General features: G+C 65.4%; 1 protein-coding gene across 2 annotated transcripts in view; it reads right to left on the reverse strand.

Moving 5' to 3' along the window:
* The window catches only part of IQGAP3 (IQ motif containing GTPase activating protein 3), a 38,231-nt gene that overhangs the window by 6,578 nt on the left and 17,398 nt on the right, over window positions 1–14,255 (reverse strand). For both annotated transcript variants that reach the window (XM_045982427.1, XM_045982426.1), the window contains 19 exons: window positions 12,883–12,973; window positions 11,920–12,087; window positions 11,695–11,834; window positions 11,441–11,611; window positions 8,847–8,930; window positions 8,608–8,679; window positions 8,439–8,508; window positions 7,018–7,226; window positions 6,322–6,474; window positions 5,956–6,119; window positions 5,399–5,623; window positions 4,532–4,672; window positions 3,741–3,825; window positions 3,136–3,368; window positions 2,764–2,896; window positions 2,571–2,673; window positions 1,909–2,035; window positions 999–1,086; window positions 323–535 (listed from right to left, as the gene is read on the reverse strand). In XM_045982427.1, the coding sequence (XP_045838383.1) occupies window positions 323–535; window positions 999–1,086; window positions 1,909–2,035; window positions 2,571–2,673; window positions 2,764–2,896; window positions 3,136–3,368; window positions 3,741–3,825; window positions 4,532–4,672; window positions 5,399–5,623; window positions 5,956–6,119; window positions 6,322–6,474; window positions 7,018–7,226; window positions 8,439–8,508; window positions 8,608–8,679; window positions 8,847–8,930; window positions 11,441–11,611; window positions 11,695–11,834; window positions 11,920–12,087; window positions 12,883–12,973 (2,670 nt within the window). The remainder of the gene's footprint in view (window positions 1–322; window positions 536–998; window positions 1,087–1,908; window positions 2,036–2,570; window positions 2,674–2,763; window positions 2,897–3,135; window positions 3,369–3,740; window positions 3,826–4,531; window positions 4,673–5,398; window positions 5,624–5,955; window positions 6,120–6,321; window positions 6,475–7,017; window positions 7,227–8,438; window positions 8,509–8,607; window positions 8,680–8,846; window positions 8,931–11,440; window positions 11,612–11,694; window positions 11,835–11,919; window positions 12,088–12,882; window positions 12,974–14,255) is intronic.

The raw sequence follows: 14,255 nt of genomic DNA on the forward strand, positions 1-14,255 counted from the left end.
AGGGCCGCTCAAGGACTCCAGCCCAAACCCTCAAGGGACCCGCACAGAGGAGTAACTGTTCCAAGGCTCCCTGTTTTGTCGTGAAAGAGAGCTGCAGGAATGGTCCCCTCCCCGAGACCTTCCCGTCAGAAAGGACCCTGCAGGGATGTGTTGGCCTCCCCTGGCTGGTGACAGTTTGGGGCGGCACCTGCTGCGGAGAGACCCGCCTTCCAGGCACCTGCGCACCCGCCCGGCCCCGCCCACTCCATGCCCCGCCCAGCGCCCCAGCCGCACCTGCCCCTGCCCCCACCCACCCCAGCCCACCCCAGCCCCGGGCCACTACCTTGGCCAGTCCGTCCACCAGACCCTGGTAGCCGTCGCGGGCACTGACCAGCCCCAGGCTCTCCAGCCGGCGCAGGTTCCGCAGGACGCGCCGCCGCTTGTCCGCCAGCGGCAGGAGGGTGTGCGCGCTCAGCGAGCGGTGCCGGCGCAGGGGCTCCGGGGTCTGGCTCTCGCATGCCTGGCGCTGGCCCGTCAGCCGCTTGTGGGCCGCTTCCTGGGAGGACAGAGGAGCTGGAAGGACCTAGGAGGCTCCGCCATTCTGGCCCCCTGCCCCGCCCCGGCCGACCCCAGCTTCGGGGAGTGGGGGTAGGCGGAGCGGGTGGCTGGGGATTGAACAGCCAAGGACGGTGTCACAGACACAAACGGGCCTGTGGGTCATTGGCGGGGAGCCGCATGGACGCCACGGCAGGAAGCGTTGTGGATGCACGCTGGCGGCCACCACCCAATACTGCGATGGCTTCCCGGTGTCCGCGGGTGTTCCTGTCCTCTGTCCCGTGTTTTGGAAGAAGCTTCTACCTGCCGGCAGGCCTCGCCTTTTCCCTGGGAAGCCCTGGCTTAGTCCTTCCCGCAGCTGGACCAACTGGACCACCCTCCTGGCCATCCCTGGTGTCTGCTTGGGGCGGGCTGGGGGCAGGTCCTGGGAAGGAATGGGCGGGGATGGAGGCCGGGCCACTCACCTGCTCTGCGGACGCAGGGACGGACAGCATTTCCTCGAGGGAGTCCCCAGGCTGGAACTGCATGATGTCCGCCAGCATCTGCTTGGTGCTGCAGGAGGGGAGGGACAGGGTCAGGCCTGGATGTGGCTGGCCAGGAGCTGAGAGGGAGGGGACCCGGCCCTGTGCTGTGGCTGCCAGAGACACTTAGAGGTCCGGAGGGCGAGCGTGGAAGGAGACGCCACGGGGGGCTGAGGGCTCTCCGTGAGAACACACGGTGCTGCCTCACCCCTGCACTCTGTGGACGCCCCCCCTCCCACAGACGGTCTTCCTGAGTCCTGAGGTTGAAGGACATGCTTCGTCCTCTGGGAGCCCCTCCCCAGCTCCGATGTCCCTCCTGCTGGCAGCCGCCTCCCTCCTGGTGGCTCTGGCCTTGCTCTCGCCTGGCCCTGCCCTGCTAGGCCTTCGCCCACCGCCGGCCTCACTGGTTCACTGGGCAGTCGGGGGAGGGGAGGGGCCGCCCACCTGGCGCAGGATGGAGTTGGCCCCTTAGCTCCTCTTCTGCCCGGACGGCCACCAGCCCTACCGGGCGCCCCCCCAACGCACAGAACCGGGGATGGGAAGCTCCAGGCCCCTCTCCTGGCCCTCACTTCCGGCGGGCCACCTGTCCTGCGTGTGAAGCCTGGAAACCATCCCCAACCTCACGGCTGCCCCGCGGATCTGAAGCTCACACGTGAAGAGTGACAACACGCCGTGTCACGTGCTACCCACACCCCAAGTGTGCCCCGGCCTCCAGCCAAAGCCCAGGGCCAAGGCCAAGGGTGACACGGAGGCCTGGGGAGGACAGTGTCAGGCAGGCCTCAGTGAGAGCTGCCGCAGCACAGAGCCCGGGAAGACCGCTGAGGGCCCGAGCCACCGGCCGGCGCTCCCTCACCTCAGAAGCAGGCTCTGGGCACCTGTGTCGCCGGCGTCCGTCTCCAGCCCTTCAAACTTGTTGGTGAGTGTCAGGGACACCTCCAGCTTGGCTGGGTCCTCGCTCCCAGCGGCGGCCACACCCTCCCCTGCGGTGGGGGCAGGGATGAGACCCACGGCCAGGTCCGCCACCTCCCCCAGGCACCCCTGCACCAGGAGAGTCGTGTCCACGCCGCCCGTAGCAGCACCCACGGGAGGGCTGCCGCCCAGAGCTCAGCCTCTGACCAACACCTGAGCCCGGGGCCTTGAGCTCCCCACCCCCAATCTGCCACCACCCCACCCTGACCTGGAACTTCGCTCTCATTCCGTATCTCCTGTGGTCTGAGAAACCCTCAGAGACTCCAAACCCACACACAGCCATCCCCCTCTGTCTCACGCGATTCAATAGGCCATTTACACTATGGCACGGGGCCCCCACCGTCTGTCCCCTTTCTTCCTATCAGCCCGTGTCCCCACGTCCATCTAAGGAAGGGAGTGGGGGAGGAGAGGAGGGGCGTGTGCAGACTGGCTTCCCAGCATGCGTCCCCGACGTGACCGGAACTCCAGACAGGCGTGCTCACTGGCCTGCGTCCTCCCTGCAGGCCCCCAGCCGGCCCCCGCTCCCTGGCCCAGCACGGTGCGCACCGATGAGGTCGGAGACGGTGGGCAGCTCTCCGAGGTCCTCCAGGAGCTCATGCAAGGGGTCGCAGTGCTCGGGCGCGACCCGGTCCTGGTGCTCCAGCAGCAGCTGCGGGTCGGGCGCGCCGGAAGACGCAGGCTGAGCCGGGCCTTCCTCCCAGGGCCAGCCCGCCCAGCGACCCCCGGCCGCGGCCCTCACCCTGTGCGTGTCGAGCAGCTCCCCAACGGTGATGTAGACCACGGGCTTGGCCACGGCCACCATGTCTGAGTACTCGTCCATCGCAAAGCGCTCCTCCGGCTCCGGGACCTGGCAGGCTCGGCACACGAACCTCCTATCTCCAGCAGAAGGGGTGGGAGCGGTGGGGGGGGGCGGGCAGCACCCCCTCGTACTCTGTTCCCCCCACCCTGTCCCTCCAGCCCCCCGGGCTGACCCCCCAACAATCCACCCTCCAGCTTGCTAACCGCATGCTGCCCCTCCACGCAGCGCTTCCCCAAAGCCTCCAGAGAGGCAGGTGGGGCATGATGGGAGGCAGGAGAAGGGACAGGAGGGACGGGGTGTCAGGACCCAGACCTGAACTTGACATGGGTCTCCTCTAGGTAGTCATTCAAGACCTGCAGATGGCGGCTCGCCCCAGAGAAGGCCTTGCCCGCGGCCGCGTGCTGCAGGACCTGAGCCACGGCCCCGAGCGTGTGGCGCTGGGAGGGGGTCAGGGTGCCGCCCGCTGCCACGGCCACGACGTCGAAGGCGTCGGGGGCCACGACAGCCGGGTTCAGGAAGCGGTAGTACAGGAGGTTCCCGACCACCTGAGGGCAGAGGAAACTATCCCAGGGATGCCCCAGAGTCTGCCTTGGCGTCCCCGTCCTGTTACCCAGCTCCTGTGGCTGGGGGGACCTCCCGGGCCAACCCCATCATGTCGCACAAAACACCGGGTCAAGGTTGAAACATGAGCAGGAGCCTGACCGGAACCCAGACCTCCCGCCCGCCCTGCTCGCTCACGGCGCGGCTGCCGGTGCACCAGCCAGCAGAAGGCCTGCGGGGGGGCGGCGCGCAGGAGGTCGTCCTGCTGGGACTTTCGGAGCACAGAGTTTTCTATTCTTTCATCTCCGTCTTGGGGCTCACAGGCCCCAGGAGGACAAAGGAGAGCGCTGGAGCCTGAGGGGGCGGATGGTGCTTGCCTTGTAGACCTCGTCCTCCGAGGCGGCAGGAAACCTCTCTGCCAGAGTGGTCTTCAGGACCTTGGCCACATACCGCATCCCGTACCTGGGGACGAAGTGTGGATGTACTGTGGTCCCACCATCCCCGCCAAAGCCCGACGCACAGGTTGCTGCTTCCTTACTTGCCCAGGCGTGGTGCACCGGCCCCCCGCTCTCCACGGCCAGCTCCCTGCCACCCTTCGGGTCAGCCCCCGGCCCTCCACTAAGCTGGTGTGCAGCCTTCGGCCCGGCCCGAGGGCCCTGGCTATGCCTCTCTCCAGTGGATTTGGCCTGCCATCCCCTACAGAGGCCCCTTCAGCATGTCTCCTGGGCACCCAGTCCCAGGACAGCCTGGGAGGCTTGGAGGTGGTTCGGAGGTGGCAGAGCCCCCGGGAGGGGCCGAGCAGAGGCTGGAAGCAGGACCCGAGGGGAAGCAGGGGCCAGAGGATGGCTCCGGTCCTGCCTCCGCGGTGAACCAGACGCCGGGAACCAGCAGCTCGTACCACTCCCTTCCCTGCAGCTCTGCCCTCCCACCCCCTGCTCTGGAAAACGGACGCGAGCATTCCTGCCCGCTCTCTCGCTCAGGGTTTTTGAGAGACTCTAGTGCGATGACGTCTGTGGAAGGAGCGTGTGACAGGACGGCGACACCCAGATGTGCTAGACTTGGTCGTCACGACTCCTGTCGCGGACGGGCCACCTACAGACGCAATCCCCTTCCTTCTCCCAGGGCTCAGGACACAGGCGTGGGGCTCCCGGCGGGGCCGACCACGTACGGAATGTGCTCCACGGATGACGTGATGGCTGCCAGGAACCTGTCGCTCAGGGCGAGGAGGCTGCGGAGGGAGCTGTCCAGCCGCCGCTGGACCTCGGGGTGGCTCAAGGCCTGCTCTGGGGTGACATCGTAGGGGAGGTGGCTGTGGGCAGAGAGCCGAGGTGTCAGCCAGAGCCCCTGCCGCAGCCTCTCCTCCCGCAGCCCCTCCAGCTCTTCACGGAACAACAGGACCCCCCACGTGTACACACACGTGCACATGTACACACGCAGAAACGTGCACGCACACACACACACACTAGGGCAGCCCAGGCCAGAAGGAGAGACAGGTCTCGGAGAGAACGGAGCAACCTGGGAGGAAGGTAAAGAAGGAAGGGGGACCTGGGGGGGTGGGCGAGCGCAGGACAGAAGGACACGCCATGGCGTGTAGAGGCCCCCCCGGGAGAGGTGGGGGCCATGGCGGGCCTGCATCTTGTCTTCCGTGGCTGGGACAATCGGGAACATGACCCACGAGCCCACGCACCGCGGGAGAAGCCATCAGCACGGGCTGCTCCTGGGCGGCGCCACTTTCTGGGGACCCGGGCACCTGAGCACCGGCCCTTGTGTCCAGGCCCAACCCAACTCTCGCTGCCTTATGGGTCCATTCATCGGGAAACGTGACTGTCCGGCCACCCCCATAATAAGGAGTCCAGGCCCGACTCCTGGCCCGTCGGACGCGTCATCTGCGAGCAGGACATGGCAAAGGGCGCGCTCCTCTGTGCTCATCCTGGGTCCCGCGCACCCGGTCCGTGTGAATTCCCAGGGGCGGGGGGCTGCTCATCTCACGTGACCGGACTGCAGCCCAGGGGGCTCCCCCTCGGCTGCGGCTCACCTGCGCTGTCCGGTCTGGGCCTCGCTCTGGTTGACCCAGCTCTTGTAGAGGTGAACGGGGTCTGTGTGGACGCTCAGCGTCTTGTCCCCCAGCACGTCCTGGATGACCCGGCCCAGGATCTCCCGCAGGGCACTCTGGCCGCGCCCGTTCCGGTAGAACCTCACCACCAGCCTCACCACCGTCGGGTTGCCGGTCACCATGTCCTGGGGCCGCTCCACCTTTGACCTGCGGTCCGAGAGTTCACGGAAGCTGGACCCCTGCCTCCGCGCAGGACCAACAGCTGCGTTTCCTCCCTGAGGAAGCCTACTGTGGGGGGGGTGCCCTGAAGGCAGGTCCCCATGGCTGGGGCTCACCCGCGGGCGAACCCTCTGGCCGCGCTCCCGCCTCCATACTGTCCTGGGAGATGGCCTCCCGGCGCTCCCCGGAGGCTGAGCAGAGAGGTCCCCCGATTCCATTCTACCCTCCAGCCTCCGCGGGTCCTCACCGGGTGGAGGGGCCAGCAGCCCAGAGCGGCGTCTCAGCCCTTCCCCTCGCCGTCCTCTGCACGTGCGGCCTACCTGACCTCATCCTGCAGCGCCGTCTGGAACAGCCGCAGCAGCAGGTAGGCCTCGCGGCGGCTGGACGCATAGTTGTAGAGGCTGAAGACCACGGACTCCATGAACTTGGTGGCTTTGCTCTGCGGCACGTGGAAGATGAGCCTGGCCAGGTAGATGGGCTGAGTCTGCAAGCAAGAGGGCGGCGGGTGGCTGCTGAGGCCCCCGGAGGACTAGCGAGCGAATCAGGCAAGGCTCTCCGGCCGGGGGCTCCCCCGGAGGATGAACGGGAGGCGGCGGTGCCCGTCTCTGGGGCCATGGCCCTAGGGCTGGGAAGAGGACGGCGCGCACAGGAAGGCCTCGAGGCCCCAGGCCCGCAGCGCTGCGCACCTGGAGCAGGTACACGAGGTGCTGGTAAGCTTCCAGCTTCTGCCGCTTCTCTTTGCTCAGCGACTTGAGCCCCCTCTGCCTGTCCAGGACCATCATGCCCGCCAGCTGCTCCTTGTTCTTCTTGGTCAGCTTCTTGCAGTGGGAGACCAGCTCCTGCAGGCGCGGGGCAGGGCGGGCCCGCACAGGGCAGAGCAGACGGTCAGCAGCGGCCCCTGGAAGAGCCGGGCCTTTCTGCCGCTGGAGCCACTCATGGCAGGAGCGAGACAGAAACGGTGCTGCGGTGCAAGGGCCCCTGGCCTCGGCCACCCCGACACCTCAGCTGGCTCCTCCGGCCTCACAGCGGGAGTCCCTGCAGAGATCGGGGTGGCCAGGCCCCGACGTCACGTCTATGGTTTTTTGTGACTCTGTCTTCCGAGTCGGAGCACGTGCTCCTCCGCGCTGTCGCCGCATGTCTGCAGGCTCGTGTGTCTCTCCGTGCTGCCCCGGCAAGGTGCACGGGACTCTCCCCGCCCCCCAAGGAAGAGGCGGACTTGGAGAGGACGCAGGCAGCCCACACCCATCACGAGGAAGCAGCAGGAAGAGCGGAAATTGCTCTCCTTTCACACCAGGGCTCTGTCTGCCCGGTCTCCTGCCCCCACCTGCCCCAGAAATGCCGGGGACGCAGGACACGCCGGCGGCAGTGGGCCGGCCCCTCACCTGCAGGGTGGCCCGGTTCTTGACTAGCAGGCCGATCTTGATGTCCATGAGATTGAGGTCCTGCTGGAGCTGCTGATTGGACCGGATCTTCCGAACCACTTCCTCCTGGAGCTTCAGCAGCTCGGCCTCCGCCAGGAAGTCCTCCTGGCTTTGATTTAGGAGGTGGGCAAATCTACACACCACGCGGAGAGGTGGATGGGCTGCGTGCACTGGCAGGAAGGGAAGAGGCATCAGGACCAGCCGTGCCCTCCCAGAGACGTCTTCGCCAGCCCCCTATTACCAGCCCTTGGTCCTCATCCTGCTTGAGGCCAACAGGCCCCCAATGCCCAGCCCTTTCCTAACTGGTTCTGCTTGTGGCCAGGGGGCAGCGGGCTGCCTCAAACCAGTCCTGCCCCAAGCTCCCTGGGTGATAGCCAGGTACGATGGGGACTTCCTGCCCCCAGGTTGGAGCCCTAGCCTCCTCGGATGAGCCCCTGGTCCCATTTGCTCCTCAGATTGGCCAAGCATCCACAGTCAGGGAGGGACTGGCAGCACCCTGCAGGCACAACAGGCTCGGGCCGTAAAGGACATGTGGCCAGCGTCGTGCATTCTACCTGAAAGCCAGAAGTGTTGCCTCAGGCCCGGAAGGGAAAGGGCCCGCACCTCCCAGCACCCAAGGGCCAGAGGCTGTGTTAGAAGTGGACCCTGGGATCGCCTCACAAAGAGGACCTCCATGGCTGGGCTTCTGTGCTTCAGGAACAGGAGCCAAGAGTGGCCCAGAAGGATCTTCGAGAGGGTTTCCATGCGCAGCCCTCTCGGGGGACCAAGGGGGCAGGACAAGGTCCCAGCATGGCACAAGGCTGCACGCATGCAGGGTCACGGAGGGTCGGGGCTGGGGGATTTCTGGGCCACACAAGAAGGCAAAGTGCAAGGAGGCGGGAAGTCGAGCAGGAGACCTTTTCCTTGTTTGCTTTGGTGGCGGCCACGGGAAGCCATCTGAAGCCTGGGACAGCAAGCACCTGCCAAGGGGAGACTTCCCCATGACCAGGCCGTCTCTGGGGTGGGCGGGGGCTTTGGCGACAGGCACTATTCGAGCTGCACAGACATCTCGTAACTTCTCTTTCCCTGCCATGTGACCCCGGGAGGGATATCTAGACCTGCCCGGCTCTGGGGGAATTTGTGTCTCTCCCTCCAAACTGAGGGATCCGCAAAGGCAAAGCACACGTCCTCACTTCCACACGCACCCTGGATCCGGAGGCATGCTCAAGGTTGGGGCACCAGCTGTCGGTGAGGAGGGGGCTGAGGAAGGACAGACTTCTCCAAAGCCCAGCGTGTAAGCCGTGGGGAGGCGTGACCTCTGCCCTGCCGACTACGGGAAGCCAGGCGCTCGCAGAGGAGGGAGTGTGGGCAGATCAGCGAACAGAGGGGACCAGGTCGCGTACCTAACGTCCTGTAGTCATCGCGGGCCTTCCATGCGCGGAAAAACGCCTGGATCTTCACGATGGACTCAACCTACCGTGAGCGCAGGTGGAGAAAGACTTGCCGGCTGTCCTCGCCCAGGTCCCCTGGCTGAAGGCTGGGCACGGGGACGGGGCAGCAGGGAACACTCACGTTCTTTTGGAAGAATCCCAGACGCCTCCGGTATCGCCTCTGAGCTGCCCATGCCCGGGCCCAGGCCTGGATCTGAGGACACACGCCACCTCAGAGCCACAGGCTCAGGGCCGGCCCTCGACCCAGACCAAGACCCGGGCCGGCCCCCGCCATCTCCAGAGGCCGCGAGACGACCGCCGATCATTCTCAGAGGGCCCGTCGGGACTTGGGAACCCCCTGCCCAGCCCAGCAGCAGCTACCTTGACGACAGCGTCCGAGTGGGCTCTGAAATACCGCAGCCGCTCCAGGTACGCCTTCCGCTGCCTGTATCCCCGCCAGTGAGCCTGCATCAGGACAGGAGAGGGGCTGGAGGAGGCGGAGGGGAACGCAGCCGTTCTGAGGACGACACGACCAGACGTCTGCGCCAGCCCAGCCCACGCTCTGCCACCCCCCCGGTTCCAGCACACGCGTGTGCACATGCAAACACACACACGTGCACAAACAGGCACACACGATCGACCCCACGCATCGTCACGGAAACCCAACTGGAAGACACAAGCTGTAAAGAGGTGAACAAAGTCTATGGCACCTTCACCAGAGCACGCACCGTGTTCCCCAGAGGCACTCCCACACGGTCTGGGGGGACACACGGCGCAGGGACAGAAGATGTGCGCAGGCGCAGAGTGAGGCACCCCACCCCGCCTCCGCCGACCTGCCCGCCACGGCGCCCGGTGACTCGCTGTCCGGTGGCGCCTCGGCCCTGGCGGGTCTGCTGGGAGCAGCTGGGATGACCAGCTCCTCTGGGAACCGCACGCTCTCCGGTCCCTAAAGCACAAACCTGGCGGCTCCCTTCCCGCTTCGGGGTCACTCCCCTTTCCCCGCAGCTTGTGTGAGGCTCGCCTGAGCCTCCCGAAGCCCTTGACCACCAGACCCACGTGACTCTCGACTGGGTCCTTCCTTCCTCAGTGACTCCAGCCACTTCAAACATTGTACTTTCTTCTGGGCGTGCAGGGGACACTCTGCCCTGAACCCCCGTTTAGGCCCCTGACCCCTGCGTCCCGACATCCTTCCTGTATGTCAGGGCCCACGGAAGAACTTCTCCGGGCGCTTGGGCCCCAGACGATCCTCCCGCACAGACACAGCCGTGGGCTGGTGTGTTTGAGTCCCCTTCCGCCCAGCTGTCCTCCTCTCCCTTCCTACACACAGCTTGGCTGGCCGCGGTCCACCCACACGGCGGACCCCATCGCTCTGCTGGGACAGGATGCGAAAGGGCCAGTGCGGCCCGGGAGGGTGGCGGTCCTGCCTGCAGCTTGGAGGCCAGGAAGCCCCCCCCAGCGCCGGTTCTTCGCCCTCTCCAGGGGCAGCTGCCCTTCTAAGGGGGCCCCTCTCGGCTCTCCCCCCCTTAGACAAGAGGCCTCCCAGTCTGGACCGGTCAGAAGTCGGGACCTGACCTGGGGGCTTGGCCAGGCTCGGAGCTTCCGGGAGCCCCACTTCTCTTCTCCTTCCCTACAGCTGGAGCACAGGTGGCCTGAGGCTCCGGGCCGCCTCTCCCTTTCCCCGTCTCCCAGGACCCAGGCCAGAGACCGCACAGCCCCAATGCTGGTGGCACACATGCCCTCTGACCCCGTCCCTCTCCCGCTGTCGCTGTGGGTTTTTGGCTCTGTAGTATGCGTGTGAAATTCCAGTCCAGGCTCAGGAGGGAGGAATCCCCGCGATCAGACCGCTAGATGCCAACTACTAAGGTTCTGCACAGAGTCCCGGGACCGGTGCCCTGCAACTCAACACCTCCGATGGCTGCCACCCACGAGGGCTCCCCGAGCTCAGTGCCCCGGGTGCTTTCCCGCTGAGCCCGCACTGTCGACACGCGAGGTGGGGACCTCGCTGTGAATAAGAAATGGTGTTAGAGTGGCCTTAAGAGAGGTGCCCAAGGTTGTATGACCCACAAGCGGGAGGTCCAGGAGGCCAAGTCCAGCCTCTGACTCTAAAGCCTGAGCCCCCAGTCGCTACCCCACACGTGCTGGTTCATCTTCGAGGGCTCCCCACCCCCTGGCTCTCAGGGCTGCCCTCGTGTCCCCACCGTTACGGCACCCAACGTCAGCTGTGCTCCAGGTCCTGCTGGGGGAGCTGTGGTCACTCATCTGTCCCATCTGTCTCCTGCCCGGCCCGGCCCAGGGGGCATCCTTGCAGATCTGGCATGCAGACGTAGTCAACAAAGGACCTTCGCACCGTGCACACCTTCACGCGACCTGTGGGTCCCATCTACCTGGGGTCTCTGCTCAGCCCCACCTTTCCTGGCTTGTAAAGCAGGCGGGCCTGAGGCCCGACTTTCCCGTTATGTGTAGCTCCTGCCCCGCGGCCGCACTGGACCAGCCACAGGGCCGGCTGGGGAGAAAAGACAGCTCTTCCCCTCGGGACTGGCCCGCCCAGTCCTGCTTACCCACCTCGGGAAGCCCTCGTGTCTTGGACCTCGACGGCTTGCTAAATCTCACTCCCACCACCCCACAGAGGCAACAAAGCCGCTCTTGCCCTGGGGACAGCGACGCTGACGACAGTGCCAGCCAGGCGCCACTCGGATGCCTTCACGACAACCCCACACGGAGGCGCGCCGGCGTCTGGGTGCCCGTTCCGCAGCTGGGAAAACTGGGCGACAGCGAGTGCCCGTGTGGGTCACCGGCAACCTGCAGTGGGGCTGGGATTCAAACCAGGTGGTCCAGGCTCCTGGCGGCTCGCTCGTGACCCCTCCTGCTCTGAGGCCAGAAGATCAACCCCCTCTACTCAGCAGAAAGCAAGCAGGAGGGACCCCGAGGCTCAGATAAGCCCACCCCCGACAACGTCAGAGGCCACAGCCGGCCACCTGGATCTTGACGACGGCGGGCAGCCAGGTCCTCAGAAAGCGGGAGCGCTCTGCAAACTCCTGCCGGACCAGGAAGCCCCGCAAGCGGGCCTGGAGCTGGATGACGAAGCCGATGTTGGCCTTCCAGAGCTGCTGGCGGTCGTGCGCCGTGGTGACCTCGGTGATGGCTGACTGCAGGCAGGAGAGAGAACCTGTGGCACCCGGCAGGGGGGAGCCCCCTCCCTGACCCCCTCTCCCGCAGGGCCTCTGCCAACCTGGATCTCCTCTCGAGTCAGGTGGTCCGTGTTCAGGCCGCAGCCAGAGGGCTGCGCCCAGGTGCCCTGCAAGGTCTGCAGGTGGAAATAGTAGGCGGAGCCGTCCTTCAAGTCGTGTCGGACCCAGAGTGCCGGGCCCCCTGAGCGGAAGCCAAGTGAGTAAGGAGAGGAGGCTGGGGGTGGGGGGCAGTGGGGCAGGCAGAGACGCTGAGGCTGGGCGGTTACCTGGGTGCCTCTTCTTTGCCACGGCGCCTTCCAAGACCCGCTGGTAGCTGTCAGCACAGTTGGGAACCACCCCTCGGAGGGCCACGGCAGGGTTCCTTAACACCCGCTCCGTCTGGCCTGCCTTGCCTTCCTTGATGGCCTGATTGATGGCGGCCACACCAAGAGCCACTGACAGGGACATCGGGAGTGATTGGTTCGTCCTTACCCCTTCCCCAAGTCCCTCCCATGGGGCCCCTGTCCTGTCCATTCCGAAAAGGGGGACACAACCCCCATCTGATGAAAGGAACAGGGAACACCCAAGCATGGAGGCAGACACAGATGAACACAGCAGCATGTAGCTGTGCCTGAAGGAAAAGGGAACAATCGAGGAAGGCTTTCTGGAGAAGGCAGCATGGGGTCAGCTGGGGCTGGGTAAAAGGACAGCTCCATAGGAGCTCAAAGGCAGAATGCAGGCCGAGAACGTCGAGTTTCTTCAGAAGAGAGTAAGGTCCAAGTGCAACACCCGCCTTTGGGTCTTTCAGGCAGACAGATGGACAGAGGGACACCAGACGCTACCAGCTCCCACAGCAGGATGCCGGCGTCTTCCCGATCCTGCCTGCTTGTCCTCAAAGCCAGTTCTCCCTTCCCCCCATGACCAGAGCCGACAGTGAGACCCCAAACTCCGGTTACCAGCACAGGACAGGATGGAGCTCTGGCCACCCCCCAACTTCCGTGCTCACGCTTCGGGGGGAGGACCCCTGGAAGGCGCGGACGGAGGCACGTGCGGACTGTGGGTTCGCAGCCCCCAATAATTTCCTGCCCAGCTGCAGGTAGGAGACCTATCGTCCAGGCCAAGCGCCGAGGCCCTGCTCTAGCTCTGGCCCGCATCCCCAGAGAGGTTGAAAGGAAGAGGGGGTGTGTGGGGAGCCCGCATCCCACCTCCAGCCCTCCCCTGGGCTCTTGCGGGGCCCGTGGCCCACGTACTTCTTTGTGCGGCGTCTGTGTCCTGGTTGGCTCTCACCACCTCCCGGCGGATCTCTTCGAGCCACAGCAGTGCTCCAGGGTCCCCCGTCGCCTGGGAGGTTGAGACCAGAAAGCTGAGAGCTCAGGCCAGCCGCCCCAGGGCCCAGGCTCAGCTGCGTGAGGACCAAAATCCAGGCAAGGCAGCCGGAGCCCCAGGAACAGCGGTGCCCGCTTCTTCCACCCACCGCGAGCAGGTGTGCCCCGGTGCTTCCTGGGCAGCTGCCAGGCTCGGAAGGCTCTTTCCTGGCCTGTGTTCGGGCTGGCCAAGCTTCAGCCGGGCTGCAGCACTCCCAGAACCCTCAGAAGCCCTCAATGTCCTCCGCCCTCCGGGCAGCGCACATCTCCCTCCCCCGCCCTGGTGCCCAGCCACGGCCAGGGAAAGCCCACACCGGAGGCGCCCCCTTCCTGCCCCTGCTCCCCATTCTCCTGTGCCCCCATGCGCACCTTCTCAGGCCAACCCTGGCCCTGACCTCCAGCCCATCCTGTCCATTCCTGCTCTGAACCCTGCTACTGCACCAGGCCGTGGCCTGGGTCCATGTGGCCACAGACTCACTCAGCCACGTGGTCAGGCTGGAACCCCCCAGCCCTCGTGCCTCACCCAACCCCAACCCCAGACTCTGCTCCCTCCCAATACCCCTCGTTAGCAGAGAGAACTTTCTAAACAGACATGTGCTCGAGCACTATGTTCCAGGCAGTGTTCTAAACCACTTCTTGGGGTGCCTGGGTGGCTCAGTCAGCCAAGCATCTGCCTTTGGCACAGGTCATGATCCCGAGGTCCTGGGATCGAGCCCCAGTCAGGCTCTCTGCTCAGTGGGAAGCCTGCTTCTCCCTCTACCCCTGCTCACGTGCTCTCTCTCTCTCAAATAAACAAAATCATTAAAAAAAAAAGTGAAGCACATTCTTCAGAACCTATATTTGTCAGGCACACAGACAACGTTCGGCAGAGAAGATCCCGACCCGTCGTTAGCCAGCGTCATGGTTAGCCAACACCCGTCATGCTGCTCACCGAAAGCCCTGACCCGGCCAGAAGTTCCTTATCACCAAACGCTCACAGGGCCGGGAACGGTGTGAGACGCACGCACAGGGCCGGCCGCCTGGAAGCAGACTCAGGCAGTCCAGCGGGCAGGCCCAGCCCGCAATTGCTCCGGACGGCCGTGGGCTCAGGGTGCCACACGCTCAGAACCCTGCCCCACTCTCCGACCAAGTGCTTTCCCCATTCCAGAAGGTACGGAGGGAGCACAGGGCGCGTGGTATTTTACAGACCAACAAGAAGAGCTTAGGGTAAGGGAGTGCAGCCTGGCTGTCTGGCTGTCCGGCTGCCCAGCTGTCCGGCT

Source organism: Meles meles, chromosome 17 (genome assembly GCF_922984935.1).
Source record: "Meles meles chromosome 17, mMelMel3.1 paternal haplotype, whole genome shotgun sequence".
Lineage (NCBI taxonomy): Eukaryota > Metazoa > Chordata > Mammalia > Carnivora > Mustelidae > Meles > Meles meles.